Source organism: Erigeron canadensis, chromosome 3 (genome assembly GCF_010389155.1).
Source record: "Erigeron canadensis isolate Cc75 chromosome 3, C_canadensis_v1, whole genome shotgun sequence".
Lineage (NCBI taxonomy): Eukaryota > Viridiplantae > Streptophyta > Magnoliopsida > Asterales > Asteraceae > Erigeron > Erigeron canadensis.
Genome location: NC_057763.1, coordinates 27,576,216 through 27,591,869, shown reverse-complemented (window position 1 = coordinate 27,591,869; position 15,654 = coordinate 27,576,216). Strand labels below are relative to the sequence as shown.

At 32.1% G+C, this 15,654-nt stretch overlaps 1 protein-coding gene across 1 annotated transcript; it reads right to left on the bottom strand.

The window, feature by feature from the left end:
- Positions 1-5,004: 5,004 nt before the first annotated feature.
- LOC122594227 (aminotransferase ALD1, chloroplastic) lies at positions 5,005-8,080 on the bottom strand. Its single transcript, XM_043766695.1, has 10 exons — positions 7,962-8,080; positions 7,836-7,861; positions 7,658-7,731; positions 7,468-7,584; positions 7,323-7,385; positions 7,033-7,137; positions 6,879-6,929; positions 6,398-6,718; positions 5,914-6,120; positions 5,005-5,498 (listed from the first exon to the last, which is right to left on the bottom strand). Exons 1-10 carry the CDS (start codon positions 8,021-8,023, stop codon positions 5,205-5,207), a joined length of 1,320 nt encoding a protein of 439 aa, XP_043622630.1. The 5' UTR covers positions 8,024-8,080; the 3' UTR covers positions 5,005-5,204.
- Positions 8,081-15,654: the final 7,574 nt, after the last annotated feature.

Sequence of the window (15,654 nt, the reverse complement as noted above, 5' to 3'; positions counted from 1 at the left end):
TTATCTCATATTCTTCTTATTTCTTTCATTCTTCTCCTAATATTTATACACTCAAACAACAAATGGCTAGACCTTGAACAACAGATGAGACTATAAATTTAGCAAGAGTTTGGCTTGACGTAGCCGAAGATCCAAACGTAGAGGCTTTCCAACAATAAAAAACATTTTGGAGCCGTGTAAGGGGAGTCTTTATTAATCTCCAAAATCTTCAAGGCGAGCAAAGGAGCCTTGAGAGTGTGCAAGGAAAATGGCGGAAGATGCACCACTCAATTCACGAGTTTGAGCACATCTATGCTCGTGTGAACAATGAAATAAACGCGATACGTTTCGAAGTTGCTTTAGACGAGTATCGTATGACGCATCCTGATTTTATCTACCTCCCGGAGTGGGCATTGCTACGAGCTAATCCAAGATTTATGATGTGATTTTATCGAAGATGTTTTAGTTTCATATCTATCTATGTTATTCTGTTTTACGTTTAGTGTGTGTTTAAAATAAATGCGTGTTTTATATATGTTTAAAATAAAATAAATGTGTGTTTAATGTATTTATATTTTACTCGTTTTTAGTTAATGTATTTATGTTTTACTTGTTTTTCTTTGATTTAATATGTCAACAAAAACTAAACACATCACGTAGAACATTACATTTATTTTGATAACATTACATTTATTTTAAACACGTCACATGAAATTAAAACATCACATAACACTTAACACAATCACATTAAATTTGAATTAAACACTAACGTGAGTTAACCACTTAACGCCAACCATAAAGGGAATCGGTCGATGAAATGTCATTGTCACCGTCATTACGGCGCTGGTACTCATAGTGATAATCTTCCTCTTCTAAGGGAAAGTCGTTGACGTATTCTTCACCAGGGTCGGTTTCGTATCCTTCAGGTCTCCCATCATCGTGAATTCAGTTCTGACCACATGCAACTGGCCGAAGTTCTCCGCTTTCAATTCGAGCCATGGTATCATCATAAATCTCGTTGAATTCTTCATCAGTCATGTCGTTCGTTGGTTGCAAGTTTGGTCGGACAAAAATTTCCGCCGTCAGGGTGAATTGAAGGTGTCGTGGGTGTAACCCACGAGGTTCATGTTGAGGCTGAATAGGTGTTTGAATGGGAGCACGAATGGGTGATTGAACGGGAGCAAGACTTGATTCGCCTCGTGCTCTTCCTTGCCCGATTTGCCCTCGTGCTCTGCCCCTTCCTCTGCCTCGTGTGGGTTGCGGTTGTCCGATAGGACGGGTTGGTTCATTTCGTGCTCTCTCTCGCCCAAAGTTCATGGTTATAGGTATGTGTGTGTGGTATGTGGATTTTTTTGAATTTTTAGTTGTGGTTTTGGAATGAGAGGGTGAAGGTATTTATAGGTGAAAAAGTTTAAATTTAAAAACTGGTTGTTACTGTTCAATCTATCAGTTATTATTCAAATTTTGTATTTATTTTTAGATTTTACATTATTTCAATAATAAAAAAAAGGGAATGCCCTTGGAGGGAATGCCCCAAAAAGGGGAATGCCTCCAATAATTGTAAAATGTCACGTGTCAGCTTGTAAGTGGTGGAAGGGCATTCCTAAAAAAAGGGAATGCCTCCACTCCTAATAGTCTTAACAGCGGGGGTTGGTTTTTTATTTCATTAACAGGAATTTCTAGTATGTGCCCACGGAATTTATAAATTAATTGCTATACGTTTTAGACTTCCATGTAATCTTCTCATTAAATGTATAATTTTATTCCCATTGTATCCTTTCCCTTTTCTTCTTTTTTTTATATCTTCCCTTTTGTAATTTTTTTTGTACGTATCTTATATCCTTTCATCAATGCTTTATATACTCAATATATATAATTCAATTTTTATGTCATGAGAGTAAGTACTCGCACGTTGCGACGGTGAGATGGTGGGGGTGATAGGTCATAAAGTGTGATAGTCAAATGTCTTATTACAGGTTCCGCCATCGGATTTAAAAATTTGTCGAAAGTATATCGAATGTCATCTCTAAGGAAAGAGCATGAAATTTTAAGAACACCCATATAATTTTTATAATTTATCGATGTACGATTTGTGAGATAAAAGATTTTGAATGAATTGGAGGAATAAATGATTTATGGAGGAGAGAAAAAATATGATTGGTTGAGATTTGAGTAGAGAAAAAGGGTATTTGGTAAATATATAATTGATAGAAGGGACATTTTGGAGAAGTAAATGTTGAAACTTAAAATGTTAGACAGAGACTTTTTGCTTTATAATACGAGAGATAGTGCTCGCGCGTTACGGCGGTGAGATGCCGTATAGGCCCCGCCCTCGGATTTAAAAATTCGTCGAAAGTATATCAAATGGCATCTTTAATGAAAGAGCATCAAATTCTAAGAACACCAATACAACTTTTATAATTTATCGACATACGGTTTTTGAGATAAAAGATTTTGAATAAATTAGAGGAAAAATGATTTATGCAAGAAAGAGAAAAAAAATGAGTGATTGAGATTTAAGGAAAGAGAAGAAAATAAGTGGTGGATATTTAAGGGTATTATAGGTATATTAGGTAAGGATGTTTAAATTAGTGAATAAATAAGAGGGGTAATTTAGGTAGTTCAAATCCTTAATTGAGAATTTGAAAAGGGCAAAATGTTTTATAAGATAGTATTAGATAATATAGATAACATCTTCCATCAACCTCCAATTGATTTTTATGTCATGACAAATTCTAATTGAAGATTTTTTTTTAGTATCTCAACACACATAAAATGCTACCTATTATTTAAATATCTAAAAAAAAACCTAATACACTTTCAATTCAAATTGTCATTTATCAATAACAAATTACACTTAAAACTTAAAAGAAAAAACGGGATTAAAATTTTGATGTTCTAACATAGCTTTTTTTTTGTTCTTACTATCACGTACTGATGTAACATTATTATTGCCAAGTTTTTCTTTTTCTGGACATGTGTTAATATTATGACCAACATCTTTACAAAGTCGACAAGCTCGTATTTTTGTCACCACTTTTTATAAAGATGTAAGTAGTGTTGTTTTTTATGTTTATCTTTTTGTATTTCATACCCTTAATATTTTTAATATGCACGGGTATCACCCGGGTTTATAAGCTAGTATAGGTATAAATAAGCATTGTGTAATTGGGAAAAGAAGTGGGAAAATTTATAATTGGGAATAGAAGTGGGAAATTTTGGAGGGAATATTGTTTAAAAAAAACATAATTTAACATCAAAATGTAATCGAAAGTTTTAAAGGAGAATATCATAATATTTGCAAATGATATTTGTCATGACTAATCCAATTAAAACAAATCAAGTGGGCTGTACGAAATTATCATATCATTTGAGAGAGGATATATATCAAAAAAAGAAAGGATACAATGGGAATAAAATTACACATTTAATGAAAAAATTACATGTAAGTGTAAAACGTATAGTAATAGTAATTAATTTATAAATCCTGTGCCTAGTGGGCACATACTAGAAATTCCCTTCATTAATTTACCCCTGTTAATTGTGTGATTCGGGCGAATCAGGAGGACATTTTCTCGGGTATGCAATATTCGGTGTGTATATATTTATTAGGTGGCGTTTGTTTTCGACTTAATGAATTAAGTTGTGACTTAATCAAAAATACTTAATCCATTAAGTCATCAAATGTGTTTGTTTTTTCACTTAATAAACAAAAAACAACTATATTAACTTAATCCTTACAGACATTACTTATCCATTCAGTCACTTAATCAATTCAGTCAACGGTTAAAAAACAAACAGGCCCTTAGATGGGAATAGTGAGGGTGGGGTTGTCACACACGTGAAAAACTCCTCACATAATATATTTTAATATTTTTTGTATAATTAATAAATGATGACTCCCATGAATTTTATGGAATAAAAAAACAAATATGTGGGGTTTTCACCAAACTTAGATGTGAGACAACCTTACCTTCACTTTTCCCTTCTTATATATATGCAGGGGATGAAAATATAAGGTTGTCGGGTACCTAAGCTTATGCGTGGAACACTCACAAATTATTTTTTTAATCCATAATGGGGACAAACATTTATTTATTATGGAGTAAACAAAAAAAATTAGTATGTGAGGGTTTCCACCCGTAGATGTCGGACAACCTTAAATTCACTTTTTCCATGTGTGTTAGAGGGGTCTAGTATGGGATGCCAACACAATTAGGGAAGAGGGTATGTAAAAAAGGTAAAAATGAGGTGATAAAAATGGATTGCTTCGAAGTGTGGTATGACTTATGAGCTGTGGTGTGTGGCATGGGTTGCCAACGCCCTAACAAGTTAACTATCCTTGTTGGGACCATATGACTTGTTAAGCTCAACTAGCTCGTTTAACTCAAAAGAATTACTCGAGTGATATAAATAAAAGTAATATCAAGTTAATAACAGAAAAACAAAGACGAATTAGATAAATAGAAACCGATGTAAGTCGGCTGTGGTATTGATAGGGCTGGTTTCGAGCACCAGTAACTCTCAAAGTTCAGACGAACAATAATAATTAAGATGCCCTAATATGATGGCACGCAAGCCTTATTTATGGACTAGACAAATAACCCTAACTTGATTAGCAAGTAAATCTTACTTAATCATTTAAAGACACTAATTTATTAAAAACGACACTTGCACCCCTTAACTTTATCACAGATGCCTTTTAATTCTTTTCTCCTTTCTTCCTCATTCGTGAATATACCTTCAGCTCCCTGACCCCTTCCTTTTGATTTGTATCATCGAGTTTTCGAACGAATCAAGCTAAATGTAATTCGTAAAAGCTTGGCCATCAAAATAATCAAACACTACTTGTTCAAGTTCCAAGAGTATTTTGCTCGCATACTCGACGTTAAGTTACCTCATTAGTTAGAACTCTGAGATTACAACTCAACAAAGTTATATCAGAAAGTTTTTCAAATATGTTCGAATGCTTAAACTCTTGAAGTTAAGTATTTGTATAATGCAGTGTATAAGCATCTCATAAACTCATGTTATTCATATATAATTGCACAAAGTAGTATGCGTTCTGAATACAGCTGATCTGGTTAACAACATCTAACAGTCCACTTATTACAGAATAAATATTTGGTACACTTTGTATTCGATCACAATCATTCAATCACAGTATCCTCCTGTTGGTCTTCTTCAATAATCAATACACGATCATCTGTGACCCTGTGTCATCCTCACATGAATACGCTTCTCAGCCTTGCAGAAGCTTCCAATATATCTTCTCTTTTCCCAAAAGCGGTCACCCTTATATACCCTTCACCCCCGGGTCCAAAGCCACTTCCTGGAACCGTAATTATATGGGTTTTTTCCAAAATCTCAGAGAACATTTCCCATGATCTTGAGCCTGGAAAATGTACCCATACATATGGTGCGTTTACACCACCGTATACTACAAAACCTAGTGAAGTAAATGTGTCCACCAAGATTTTTGCATTTTCCTTGTAGTAATCGACCACAGACATCACTTCCTAGAAAGTGTCCCAGAAAAACAATTAATATGACATGAAATATTTTGTCGTGTAAAAAAACCAGAATCGGAAATTGCAACACATTTACCTAAATAGGGGTCGCTTTGGGTTAATATAATATCCAATGTGTCAAATAAGTAATATTTAAAGTTCAGGTATACAAACGGGTCAAGTTAGTTTACCAGCTTAAGGGTGTCAAATTACTAGACCAAATGGGTCAAAAGCGCCAAAAGTGTTTTGAATCTTTGTAACTCGATATATTATAAACAATCATCTATAAACTGTTTCAAAAATATGGATGATATATGTGTTGGTAGATTAGACCTATTTGACCCAACCTCTATTGAATATAACATTTTTGCCCAAACCCGTTACCCACCTAGTTTTCAAACACTAATAAAAACCAAAAACAGACCTTGAAGCCATCTGGGGAGAGACATGCTAGCCCACCAGCTTGAGCTATGCTAGAAGCACCATTAAAGCAAGTGCAAACTATGCGGTCAAAGTCATTTATAACAGGAACCTTGTTAGAGTAATATAGCTCATCAGGTACCACGGTCCAGCCAAGACGAACACCCGTGAAGCCAGCAATCTTCGAGAAGGACGAAATTTCAATAGCACACTGTAGATGATACAAATATAGATGGGAAAGATGAAAAAAAATAAAGAAGAAAGATGGTTGAAGTTTTGACTTTTGAGGTCAAACAGGTAGCTTGACTCTAAGTAGTAACTTATTAAGTTCAAATAAATAAAATGATCCCCACAGTAATTTAAGACCAAAAAATTAAAAGAAATATATTCAGTGTAACGGTTATTGACTCAATTACAACATTCATACTAATTACTAATAAAAAAAATGAAGTTTGACTTAAAAGTCAACCCAGTTAAGGTTAAATTACCTCTCTTGCACCAGGAATTTCATAGATTGACCTTGGGCTCTCATCTGTTATATAGACACCATATGCGGAATCATAAACAATAATCGATCCATTCTTCCTAGCAAATTCCACAAGTTGTGTCAACTGTTCACGAGAGGCTGCATGGCCCGTTGGATTATTAGGAGAACAAAAAAAGATAATGTCGGTTCTTGGTGTGGTTGACAAATCAGGGAAGAAGTTATTTTGGGGTCCGCATGTCATGTACACGATATTTTTGTATTTAAGTGTTTCATCTAGGAATTCTCCTGCCTGTCCGATTATGACACTTGAATCCATATAAGCCTGTTAAATTAAAATTATAGATTTAGTCATAGTGTCGTAAACTCATGAATTAAATAGCATACATATGCATTCATGTGCAGTTTCCTGGAAATTTTAGCTAGCTTAAGCTCTAAAATGCATAATGATCATAATTCAGATATATGATATATTAGCAAGATACCGGGAAATTTGGATCCTGCACAGCAACTGAAACACTTGATCCCAAAAGTAGCTGTGTTTCAGAAGTGAAAGAAAAAATGTGTCAGTATGATCATCTTTTGGCTTATAAAATTTTTAAGGCAATGATTTTTCGATAAATATAGAAAAAGACCAACCTGAAGGCGAGATATGTCGCACTGTGATCCATCTGATACAAAAACTTCTGTATCTTTTACACCTAAATCTGTGTAAATTGATTCTGCAATTGCTTTCCGTAAAGCCTGTAAATATATTTTGCTTACTAAGTGACAATATAAAAAATTCAGAAGTAAAAAAAAATAAAAAATTGAGATTGGGTAAATGATTTATACCAATTTGGTTTAGTATTAAAAAAGTTAAGTAAATTATTTTATAGCGATTTCTTAGTATAGTTCAACATTTTCTTCTATTGAGACAATCAACTAACCTTGTTCCCTTGTTCTGCGCCATAACCCTTGTATCCTTTGCGTGTTGAAAGAGCTCGTGCATACTGTACAAGTAAATTACTAAAATATTAGTTATCTTCAAGAGTATCTTGTTTTTAAGGATAGCTTAAGAACCAGTCATGATACCTCAGCCATATGTGAAGTTATAATATCTGGAATTGGCTGTGTGGTATCACCAATACCAAGCCTTATGATGTCTGCATCAGGGTGCTTTTTCGTATGTTCAAGTTCCCTTGCTTCTATCTACAATTGCAATACATGGAACGTTAGTATACAAGAAAAAAAAATATTCTGCCACTTGTTAAGATCAACTAACCTCGGGAAACAAATAATTGTGGCGCAACTTCTCCAAGTTCACATTCCGAACAACTTTAGTGCAACGAACACTGGCTGCGCATGTTATTAATATTGACATAAATCATAAGTCAAAAGTCATAAAAATGGTTGGTTATTACTAATATAGAAGATGGGTTAATGATATCATGCAATCATACCTAGACTCTCATTTGGTGTTTTCAAACTGCAAAACAATGAAAAGAAAACACAATGTCAACTAGACTCGAGTATTTGGTATGCATATATATTTAAAAAAAAAATAGAAAGAAGGAATTAATCTTTACTTAGTTCTAGATTGCATCAAGATTGGATGACGCATGAAATTGCAAGTCGAAAAGGCAGACATAGTGCTTTCAATATTTCTTGATTTAACAATGTATACTCTAAATTATTTGTGCGATGATTTGATGGTGAGTTGAGTAGTGCAAATAACCACGATATGATGTCTTTATATACACACGTTTGTATAATATGCAAGAGAGTGTAAGTATAACTTTTGTATATAAAATGTATAGATACATATATTGTCAATTTTGAATGTGAACATGTGTATAACTAACAGAATCAGACATGAGTTAGACCATGTTATCTGTCTTCATCAACTTTCAAATTCAAGGGTTTTTCATTTCCATATTTGACCTTTTGATTTTTCAATTAATTTGTGATTCGTTGAATGCATGCAAGTTCATTCTACTACGAAAATACCACCACGTTGTTCAAAGATTCTTCTTCTAAAATGAAATGTGTTAGTAAATCAGTAGAGTAACAATTCAACACCAACTCTATATATATTTTTGCACCATTTACTCTTTTGAATGGGTCGGTATATTATTGAAATGGGTCAAAAAAAGATCTTAATTATATGGTAAAGGATCTCATGTTTAAAAATCGCGCAACTAAGGTCCATTTTATTGCTGACAACCTCTTAGATTGTATGATGTTATTATTATAATTAACTGTATTGTTTAGAGAAATCATTATAAGCGGTAATTCATAAATATTATTAGACATGAATAAAAGGTGTTCATGGATCAGCCTAGCCAAGCTCGTTTCCACCTGCATGTCTGCATGTACTAAATTAAGATGACCCATTTACGCCGACGTTCATTTTGACCCCCTATGAAACATGTACTAAATTAATATGACCCATTTACGCCCACTTTCATTTTGACTCACTATGAATTTACCTGGCCACCCATCTTGCACACTGTATTTTGTGGGTTAGGTCCAAATTTTCCTAATAATTACATAATGTAAATGAGGACCAAATCACATCTTAATTTCTTATCACTGTAAAACTGTTAAAAAAAAAAAGCCTAAGTGTGTAATTTCTATAATTTATTTCATTGACTAGCAGTAATTTTGTCGCAATTAACTATAAGTAAAAAGCACCTGAAAGTTAAAAGAAAAGTTTCATATTCCTCGTGTTGGAAAGCCTAAGGAAGCTTCATTCATCCAAAGCAATTGTTATCCCACAAGCAAGAGTTATCTAGTAGCATGTTAAATTCCACATGAGAAAGACAAAATATGGTTTTGGAAAATGAGGACAATCTATATCAGCTCATTTAAAAGGCAATTCTTTTGACATAATACTATGCAGAAAACTAGACCAGAACTCCAGAAGCATATTTAATTCCGTGGCATGAAGAAATTCTTTCCTGTTGGAAAGGCATTGGCAATTTCCTCCATTCACGATAGTTAGTACACCAGCCATGTTTGTCTAGGAAATTCCATAGAAAAGAACAAAATAAGTTATACATGTTTAATTACGGGTGCAAAAATACTTTTCCATACCTCTAAGAATGTAATTTATCTAATAGAGTGTTTGTTTGCAATAATAAGCGTACATAATTTATATGCGCTTATAAGTGCATACGAAATGACAAAATTTTATGCTTTTTTAGAAGTGCATAAAAGGAACGAGCTGTTTGGTCTAGTGTGGAAGGAAAAGGTCAGGGGTATTCTTGCTCATTTAAGCCCAACGGCGGATCTAGAGTGCATTGAGGGTGGTCACAACTCACAAGCCCCCTCTCAACTTAGTTAAAAAAAATTAATATATACAATTTAAGCATAAGTCACAATAGTTCCCATTGAAACTTTTGGAGTGAAATTGCCATGAAATAGTGGTGAAAATCTAGTTAAATGTCTGCAAGGAGATATATATTATATATTACATGTTAACATCCATATCAATGGGTCATATAGAATCCAAAATTATCATCTGAAGTTAAGCATAAATTAAGAAGCAATAACAAAGTCAACAAGTTATAAAAGTAAGCATGTCTTTGATTTACAACATTATTAATATTATTTAACAAATGAAGAAAGCCAGCATGCATTAGTGACTTGACAGAAACGACTTTGAGACCCATGGTCATATACTCATATTTACAATCACATTTATAATATGAAAATATAGATTTTTATGGGCCCATCAAATGAAAAATGTAATAGCAAGAGAGACAAGGAAAAACAGCATGCCAAATATAAATAGGCCAACTAACACCATATATAAGTCAATCAAAAAGTTCCATTGACCTTTGGACACAAAGGTCAAATGCATGATATCTTGACTTGTTCATGTGCTGAAAATTATCAGATTATAAAATGATTAGTTAAACTAATTATTACACTAATTATCATTTTTTTTTTTGGCTCGTACCACTAAATATATTATTGATTTGTACAGTCAATTATAATAATATTTATACACCGTGAAAAATACATAAAAAGAGTGGTACGTTTATAACTTCCCTTTTCTTTTTGGCGGATCATGGTATTAACACCCCTTTTTGAAGGGTTGACGCACGTTGATCACTAGGCACTTGTTAAAAAGGAATAATTGATCTTAATGTTGCTTCTTTTATACGAGTATATAAAAATGTAATGTAATATCAAATAAGTTAAAAACTTTTTATTCTAACATGACTTTTTGGTTTCTATGAAAACATATAAGTTCATAAAACATTTTTAACAAGTGCCCGTAGACCACAAGTCAAAAAACACTCAGCTCATATTTGTGCCACATCTTTCTATTAACCACACAATACAACTGATATAATAAACAATACAAGAATATATTGTATAGTAATGATAAATTTATCAAAAGATTTGATACGATTATTAATTCATTTTATAAAAGGAGACGTGGCTCCAAAAAGGTTTTTTTTGGAGACTCTGATAATCTAATTCGAGACCTATTTGAAGAGACTGAGTCCTTAGTTGGCTAACACATGCAATTTGTATTCAAATATATCAACCAAAGAACACTATGTAAGGATTCTTGTAACGTTATGATCGAGTGTGAAATGTGAATAACTCAATTACTTGTCTATGAATAGACGAGTCATATTCGTGCATATTCAAAAACAATATCCATCCACATATACAATTCAAAGTCTAAAGACACACAAAAAAATATATATATAGTCAAATTTGATTCAAAACATGCATTTGATCAACAGTTCAACTTTTTTTTTTTTTTTCAACCCACACTACAAATAGTAAGTTTCCAGAAAACTTTGGTAGAACCAACCTGAAATTCCCTATACATTTGATAAATGCTAGCCATGAAAAGGCAGCAAATTATATATATTCATGCGAAATTAATTTCTGACATTTGATATCCAATGCCGTCTCATGGATTTTAAAGGTCCTGCACTGCATTATTTATAAGGACCTTTATCCATATCATTTACGTAATCTCTCATTTTATAGAATAAAAAATACCTTTTATAGTTAGCAATTCCAAACAGAAACACAATATCACATTGTAATCGTTGGGTATTATGATATGAATATTTAATATTAGCAAAAGAAAATTGAACTTTTGGGCCCTTAAACAAAACTAGACCCTGTTTGTTTGAACATGTTGAACACCCTCAAATCCGGCCCTGTTGATATCCATATACTTACATGTGCGTTCATTCACAGATTTATTAGTACTCGCTACTTCTTACAATGCCGAGTCGGCCGAGTACTCCTCGCAACTCCCCACCTTGCCGAGTTGGTAGCACATAGCGAGTTCTGCAACCATGTTGCCAAAATTACCATTAGATAACAGTAACATCGATCGCATGGCAAAGTACATGGATGACGTGGTTATTTATAATTGTAATGTGATCAAATTAGTTTGTTTCCGTAAATCAACAATAAACGAGACTTCATTTTTATTAATGATAATTTTGATAGAACTTTTCTAATTGAGAGAAAATAACATTGATAACCAAAATTTATCTTAAAATATCAAAATCCTTAAGTTTTTATTGAGTTTAAAAAAAAAAACATCCATAATCGCAACACCAAGGAGTGGTTGCAATTTTGTTCCGAAATGCAAGGAGGTGTTGCAAATCTGGGTGTGAGTCGCAAACATTCCCAAGAATGCATAATTTCCAAGGAGTGCTTGTGATTTTTTCCAAAAATGCAAGGTCTTATTGTGGTGTTAGGACTTTGCGAGTATTTTCTTTTTGTATTTATTTAAGTAAAACTTAGATATTTTGGTAAATTAAATAGACTACTTTCTCTTCCACTAATGGTAATGTGACCATAATTCATTTCTATTTTACACAAAAATTCTTTTAATTTAATAATAAAGTGTAAACCCTTGATATTGACTTCAAGATTCTTTAAACCTTGTTTGATTATATTTGAATCCTTTAAAATTGATTTAACTTTATAAGTAAATTGGATCAATTTTAGTCATTGGATTAAATTTAATGGTTAAGACTAAAATTTGATGTATAAATCTTGACCATCTAAATCCAATAGTTAAAATTAATTAAACTTTACCTATAAAGTTGAACCAATTTTAAAGGATCCTAATCCTATTTGATTAGGATGGAGGGAGTCATATATACCCATCTCTCCATCTCCCTCAAATTACTCAATCAACTAACTCCACCTCATTTCAACCCTTCAACCTTTTTTCAAACTTTTTTTATTGGCAACCATCATTTCTAACTTTTTTTCTTCAAATTTTTATAATTTATCCTTAACATTATAAACTTTGTATAATTAACTTTTTTTTAATTAATATGCTTTGTTAATAATAAAACACATTACGTAATATTAAAAAACACATTACATAATAAAAATAAAAAATTACATAATTAAAAAAAAGAAGTTTACACTATGCGAAAAAAAAATGTTTGGAAAAAAAACAAACAAAAAAAAAGCTTACAGCGAGCTATTCCAAAAAAAACATAAGCAATATCATTTTGCTAAAAAAAAAGCAGCTAAAATTTCATTTTTTTAAAAATATATGTCACCAATACTGTACTTTGGTCCACAAAATTTTCCGTTCTTTCTCGATTTTAGGTTACAATAATTTTGTCAGCAAATAAATAAATACATTGCTATTATAGACAAAATAACTATATGTATACTCCAAATATATATCATTTGTTAACTGCTAAGTCCGTTTACATACTTAAAAAACGTAGTATGGGGATTAATTATTGTAAAACGAATATTAAAGTATAGAAATAAAATAAAATAAAATCTTAACCCTTAAATCTTAATAAAATTGACGTACGAAGATTCACACAACACAAGTATATATATGATGTATAATGATTTTCATGATGCACGTTAATTTTAAGTGAACAGAAACATATTGTTTTATTTGTTTTATATTAATATTTGTCTTATTTTAGCTAGAAACACAAAGTATATATTGGATGTAATATGAAATATAATGGGTCATTTGGAATTAACATTACAAACAGTTGCTCCAAAATACAAACAATAAAATTCTATGAATGGTTAAAGATGCTATATATGCAAATTGCCCCGAAACAGAAATTACACTAGAATTTGCTACTACATTTTCCTGAAAACTTACAAGAACCGACACTAATTACTTAAAGATAATGCATACGTGGCCAGCATGCAAACAATTAAAAACAATCGAAACGAAAACCACCTAATACTTATCTATAATATTTAAATTAAATTAGAAAAGATTATAGATAGTCCACAAGATTGACTTATCCATTGTACGGGAAACAATATAATAATGGATCAAACCATTGAGATTGATGGATTACTCGTAACTAAGGTTTTTGACTTTGGGAGAACATTCATTTGAATTCAAATCCTACTGTCTATATTTACCAGGATGGATTATTGGAAGATTTTTGAAGTCCTAAGTTGCATCATAAGAATTAGTGTAGTTTAAAAGTAAAAGTATATTACAGTTTGACAAACAAAAAAAATAATGGATGAACACAAATTATGTTCATAAATGTTTGTAAGAACCATTTAGATCGTGACTAATACACACAAATTATTCTTACCACTACAAGCGACGAATAAAATCTTAAACACTAGAATTTACACTGGACAACTTCACACACATCAGTATATAACTCACTAGGAGTTGTAAGAATATTGATGACAAGAACAATTCTCACTACGATTCAATTCTCACTACGATTCTTCTTTTGCTATAATCAAACTAATGTGTAAATGATATATCTTCTTATGTATTAAAAGGTGGTTATCTTATTGTGAGCCCATATTTTTTTAACTTATAATTATAATAGCAAAAGGCAAAATTGTTAAAAAGAAAAGTTAATTTGAACAAATTTAAAGCTATGATTGGTTAATAAGTTATTGAAATAATTGTCTTTTAATACATAAGAAGATTCTTTAGACGGACTTTAAAAAAAGTTATTATATTACGAGCATGGTGTCCACGCGTTGCGGCGAAAAAGGAGATGAAGTGGGGTGGTAGAGATCAAGGGAGGCGATAGAGAAGTAGGGTGGCGGGTGATAGAAGGTTGATAAAAGTGTGTTATGATTAGAGAGAAAATGAGGAAAAGATGGTATATAAGGGTTTTATGTTTTAAGGTAGTTTAAGAAGAGAAAAGATGTTGAATTTCTTAATCCAATATGCATTATAAGGAGGCATAGATAAGGAGGTATAGATACTACGAGTATAAAAGATGACCCTAATTTTCATAAACTTAAAGCTAAAAAGATAGTTTGGTGAAAGGAGGCTTTAAGGTGGGTCAACCCAGGTAGTGAATAGCGATACCAAATAATTACCAATTAACAAACAATTGGTATACGTTAACTTTTGCATGGAAAATAAAATCAGCAGACACAAATATGTGATTGATAGTTGAACAAGACCAGCTAATATAACTCGATCGCGACGCATGGTAACTAGAAGAAGATTCTGCATTTGGCTTCTTGTATGTTTCCTTCTCTTCATCTACCAAAAAATTTGGTAGTAGTAAGCCAACTTGAGTCATTTTTAATTAAGATTCTCATCGATTGTATGAAATGATCTTGATAATTTGGTAGGGTTTATTAATAAAGTTTGATTGTACTTTATGTTATCTTTCTATACATATATGTCATACTAATCATCGATATTATAGAGTAAAACTTCTATGAATTAATACTTAGATATATTAATAACATTGATGAATTAATAATTTGTCTGATGCTAACTAAAAATCAATACATAATAGATCTCAATCGGTAAAATAAAGAAATTCCAGTGTGGATGTATTAGTTCTAACAAAACTATAAAATATTAATTTTTTAAATATTTCAAAAAATTCTATATATGATTGTCAGTTAAAAACTGTATTTATAGTCACTTGTTTTTTTTTAATTTGATATATATGCTGAGTTCATCTTTAAACTTTCCCATTGCACTTAAGATTTTACTCATTGTCTTCTCGTATTGCAACAAAAAGTTGTGAAAAGTTGTTGCCAAATGCGATGCTTCTTTTCGAGTGACCAATTCCAAAGCTACCGACATCAACTAGTTTTTGAACACTATAGGTCACAATTTCTTCAATGTTTTGAACCTTGTAAATTTCATTATTTTCGCTTACATCCATTTGATGCTGATAATGCATACCCGTAGTCAAGGTTGCGAAAGTCGTTGAGCGCTCCCAGGTCGGGCGACTAGTAAGTCGTGAGAACTGGGCCACTGGGGTCAATGCGGTGAGTACTCGA

Bases quoted from the DNA above. Each gene is read 5' to 3' on its own strand.
- LOC122594227 (XM_043766695.1), bottom strand. From the start codon at position 8,023: ATGTCTGCCTTTTCGACTTGCAATTTCATGCGTCATCCAATCTTGATG. The intron at 6,719-6,878 runs GTATCTTGCTAA...TTAATTTAACAG, and splicing joins TGCAGGATCCAAATTTCCCG to GCTTATATGGATTCAAGTGT. The intron at 5,499-5,913 runs GTCTGTTTTTGG...GACACTTTCTAG, and splicing joins TCTCCCCAGATGGCTTCAAG to GAAGTGATGTCTGTGGTCGA.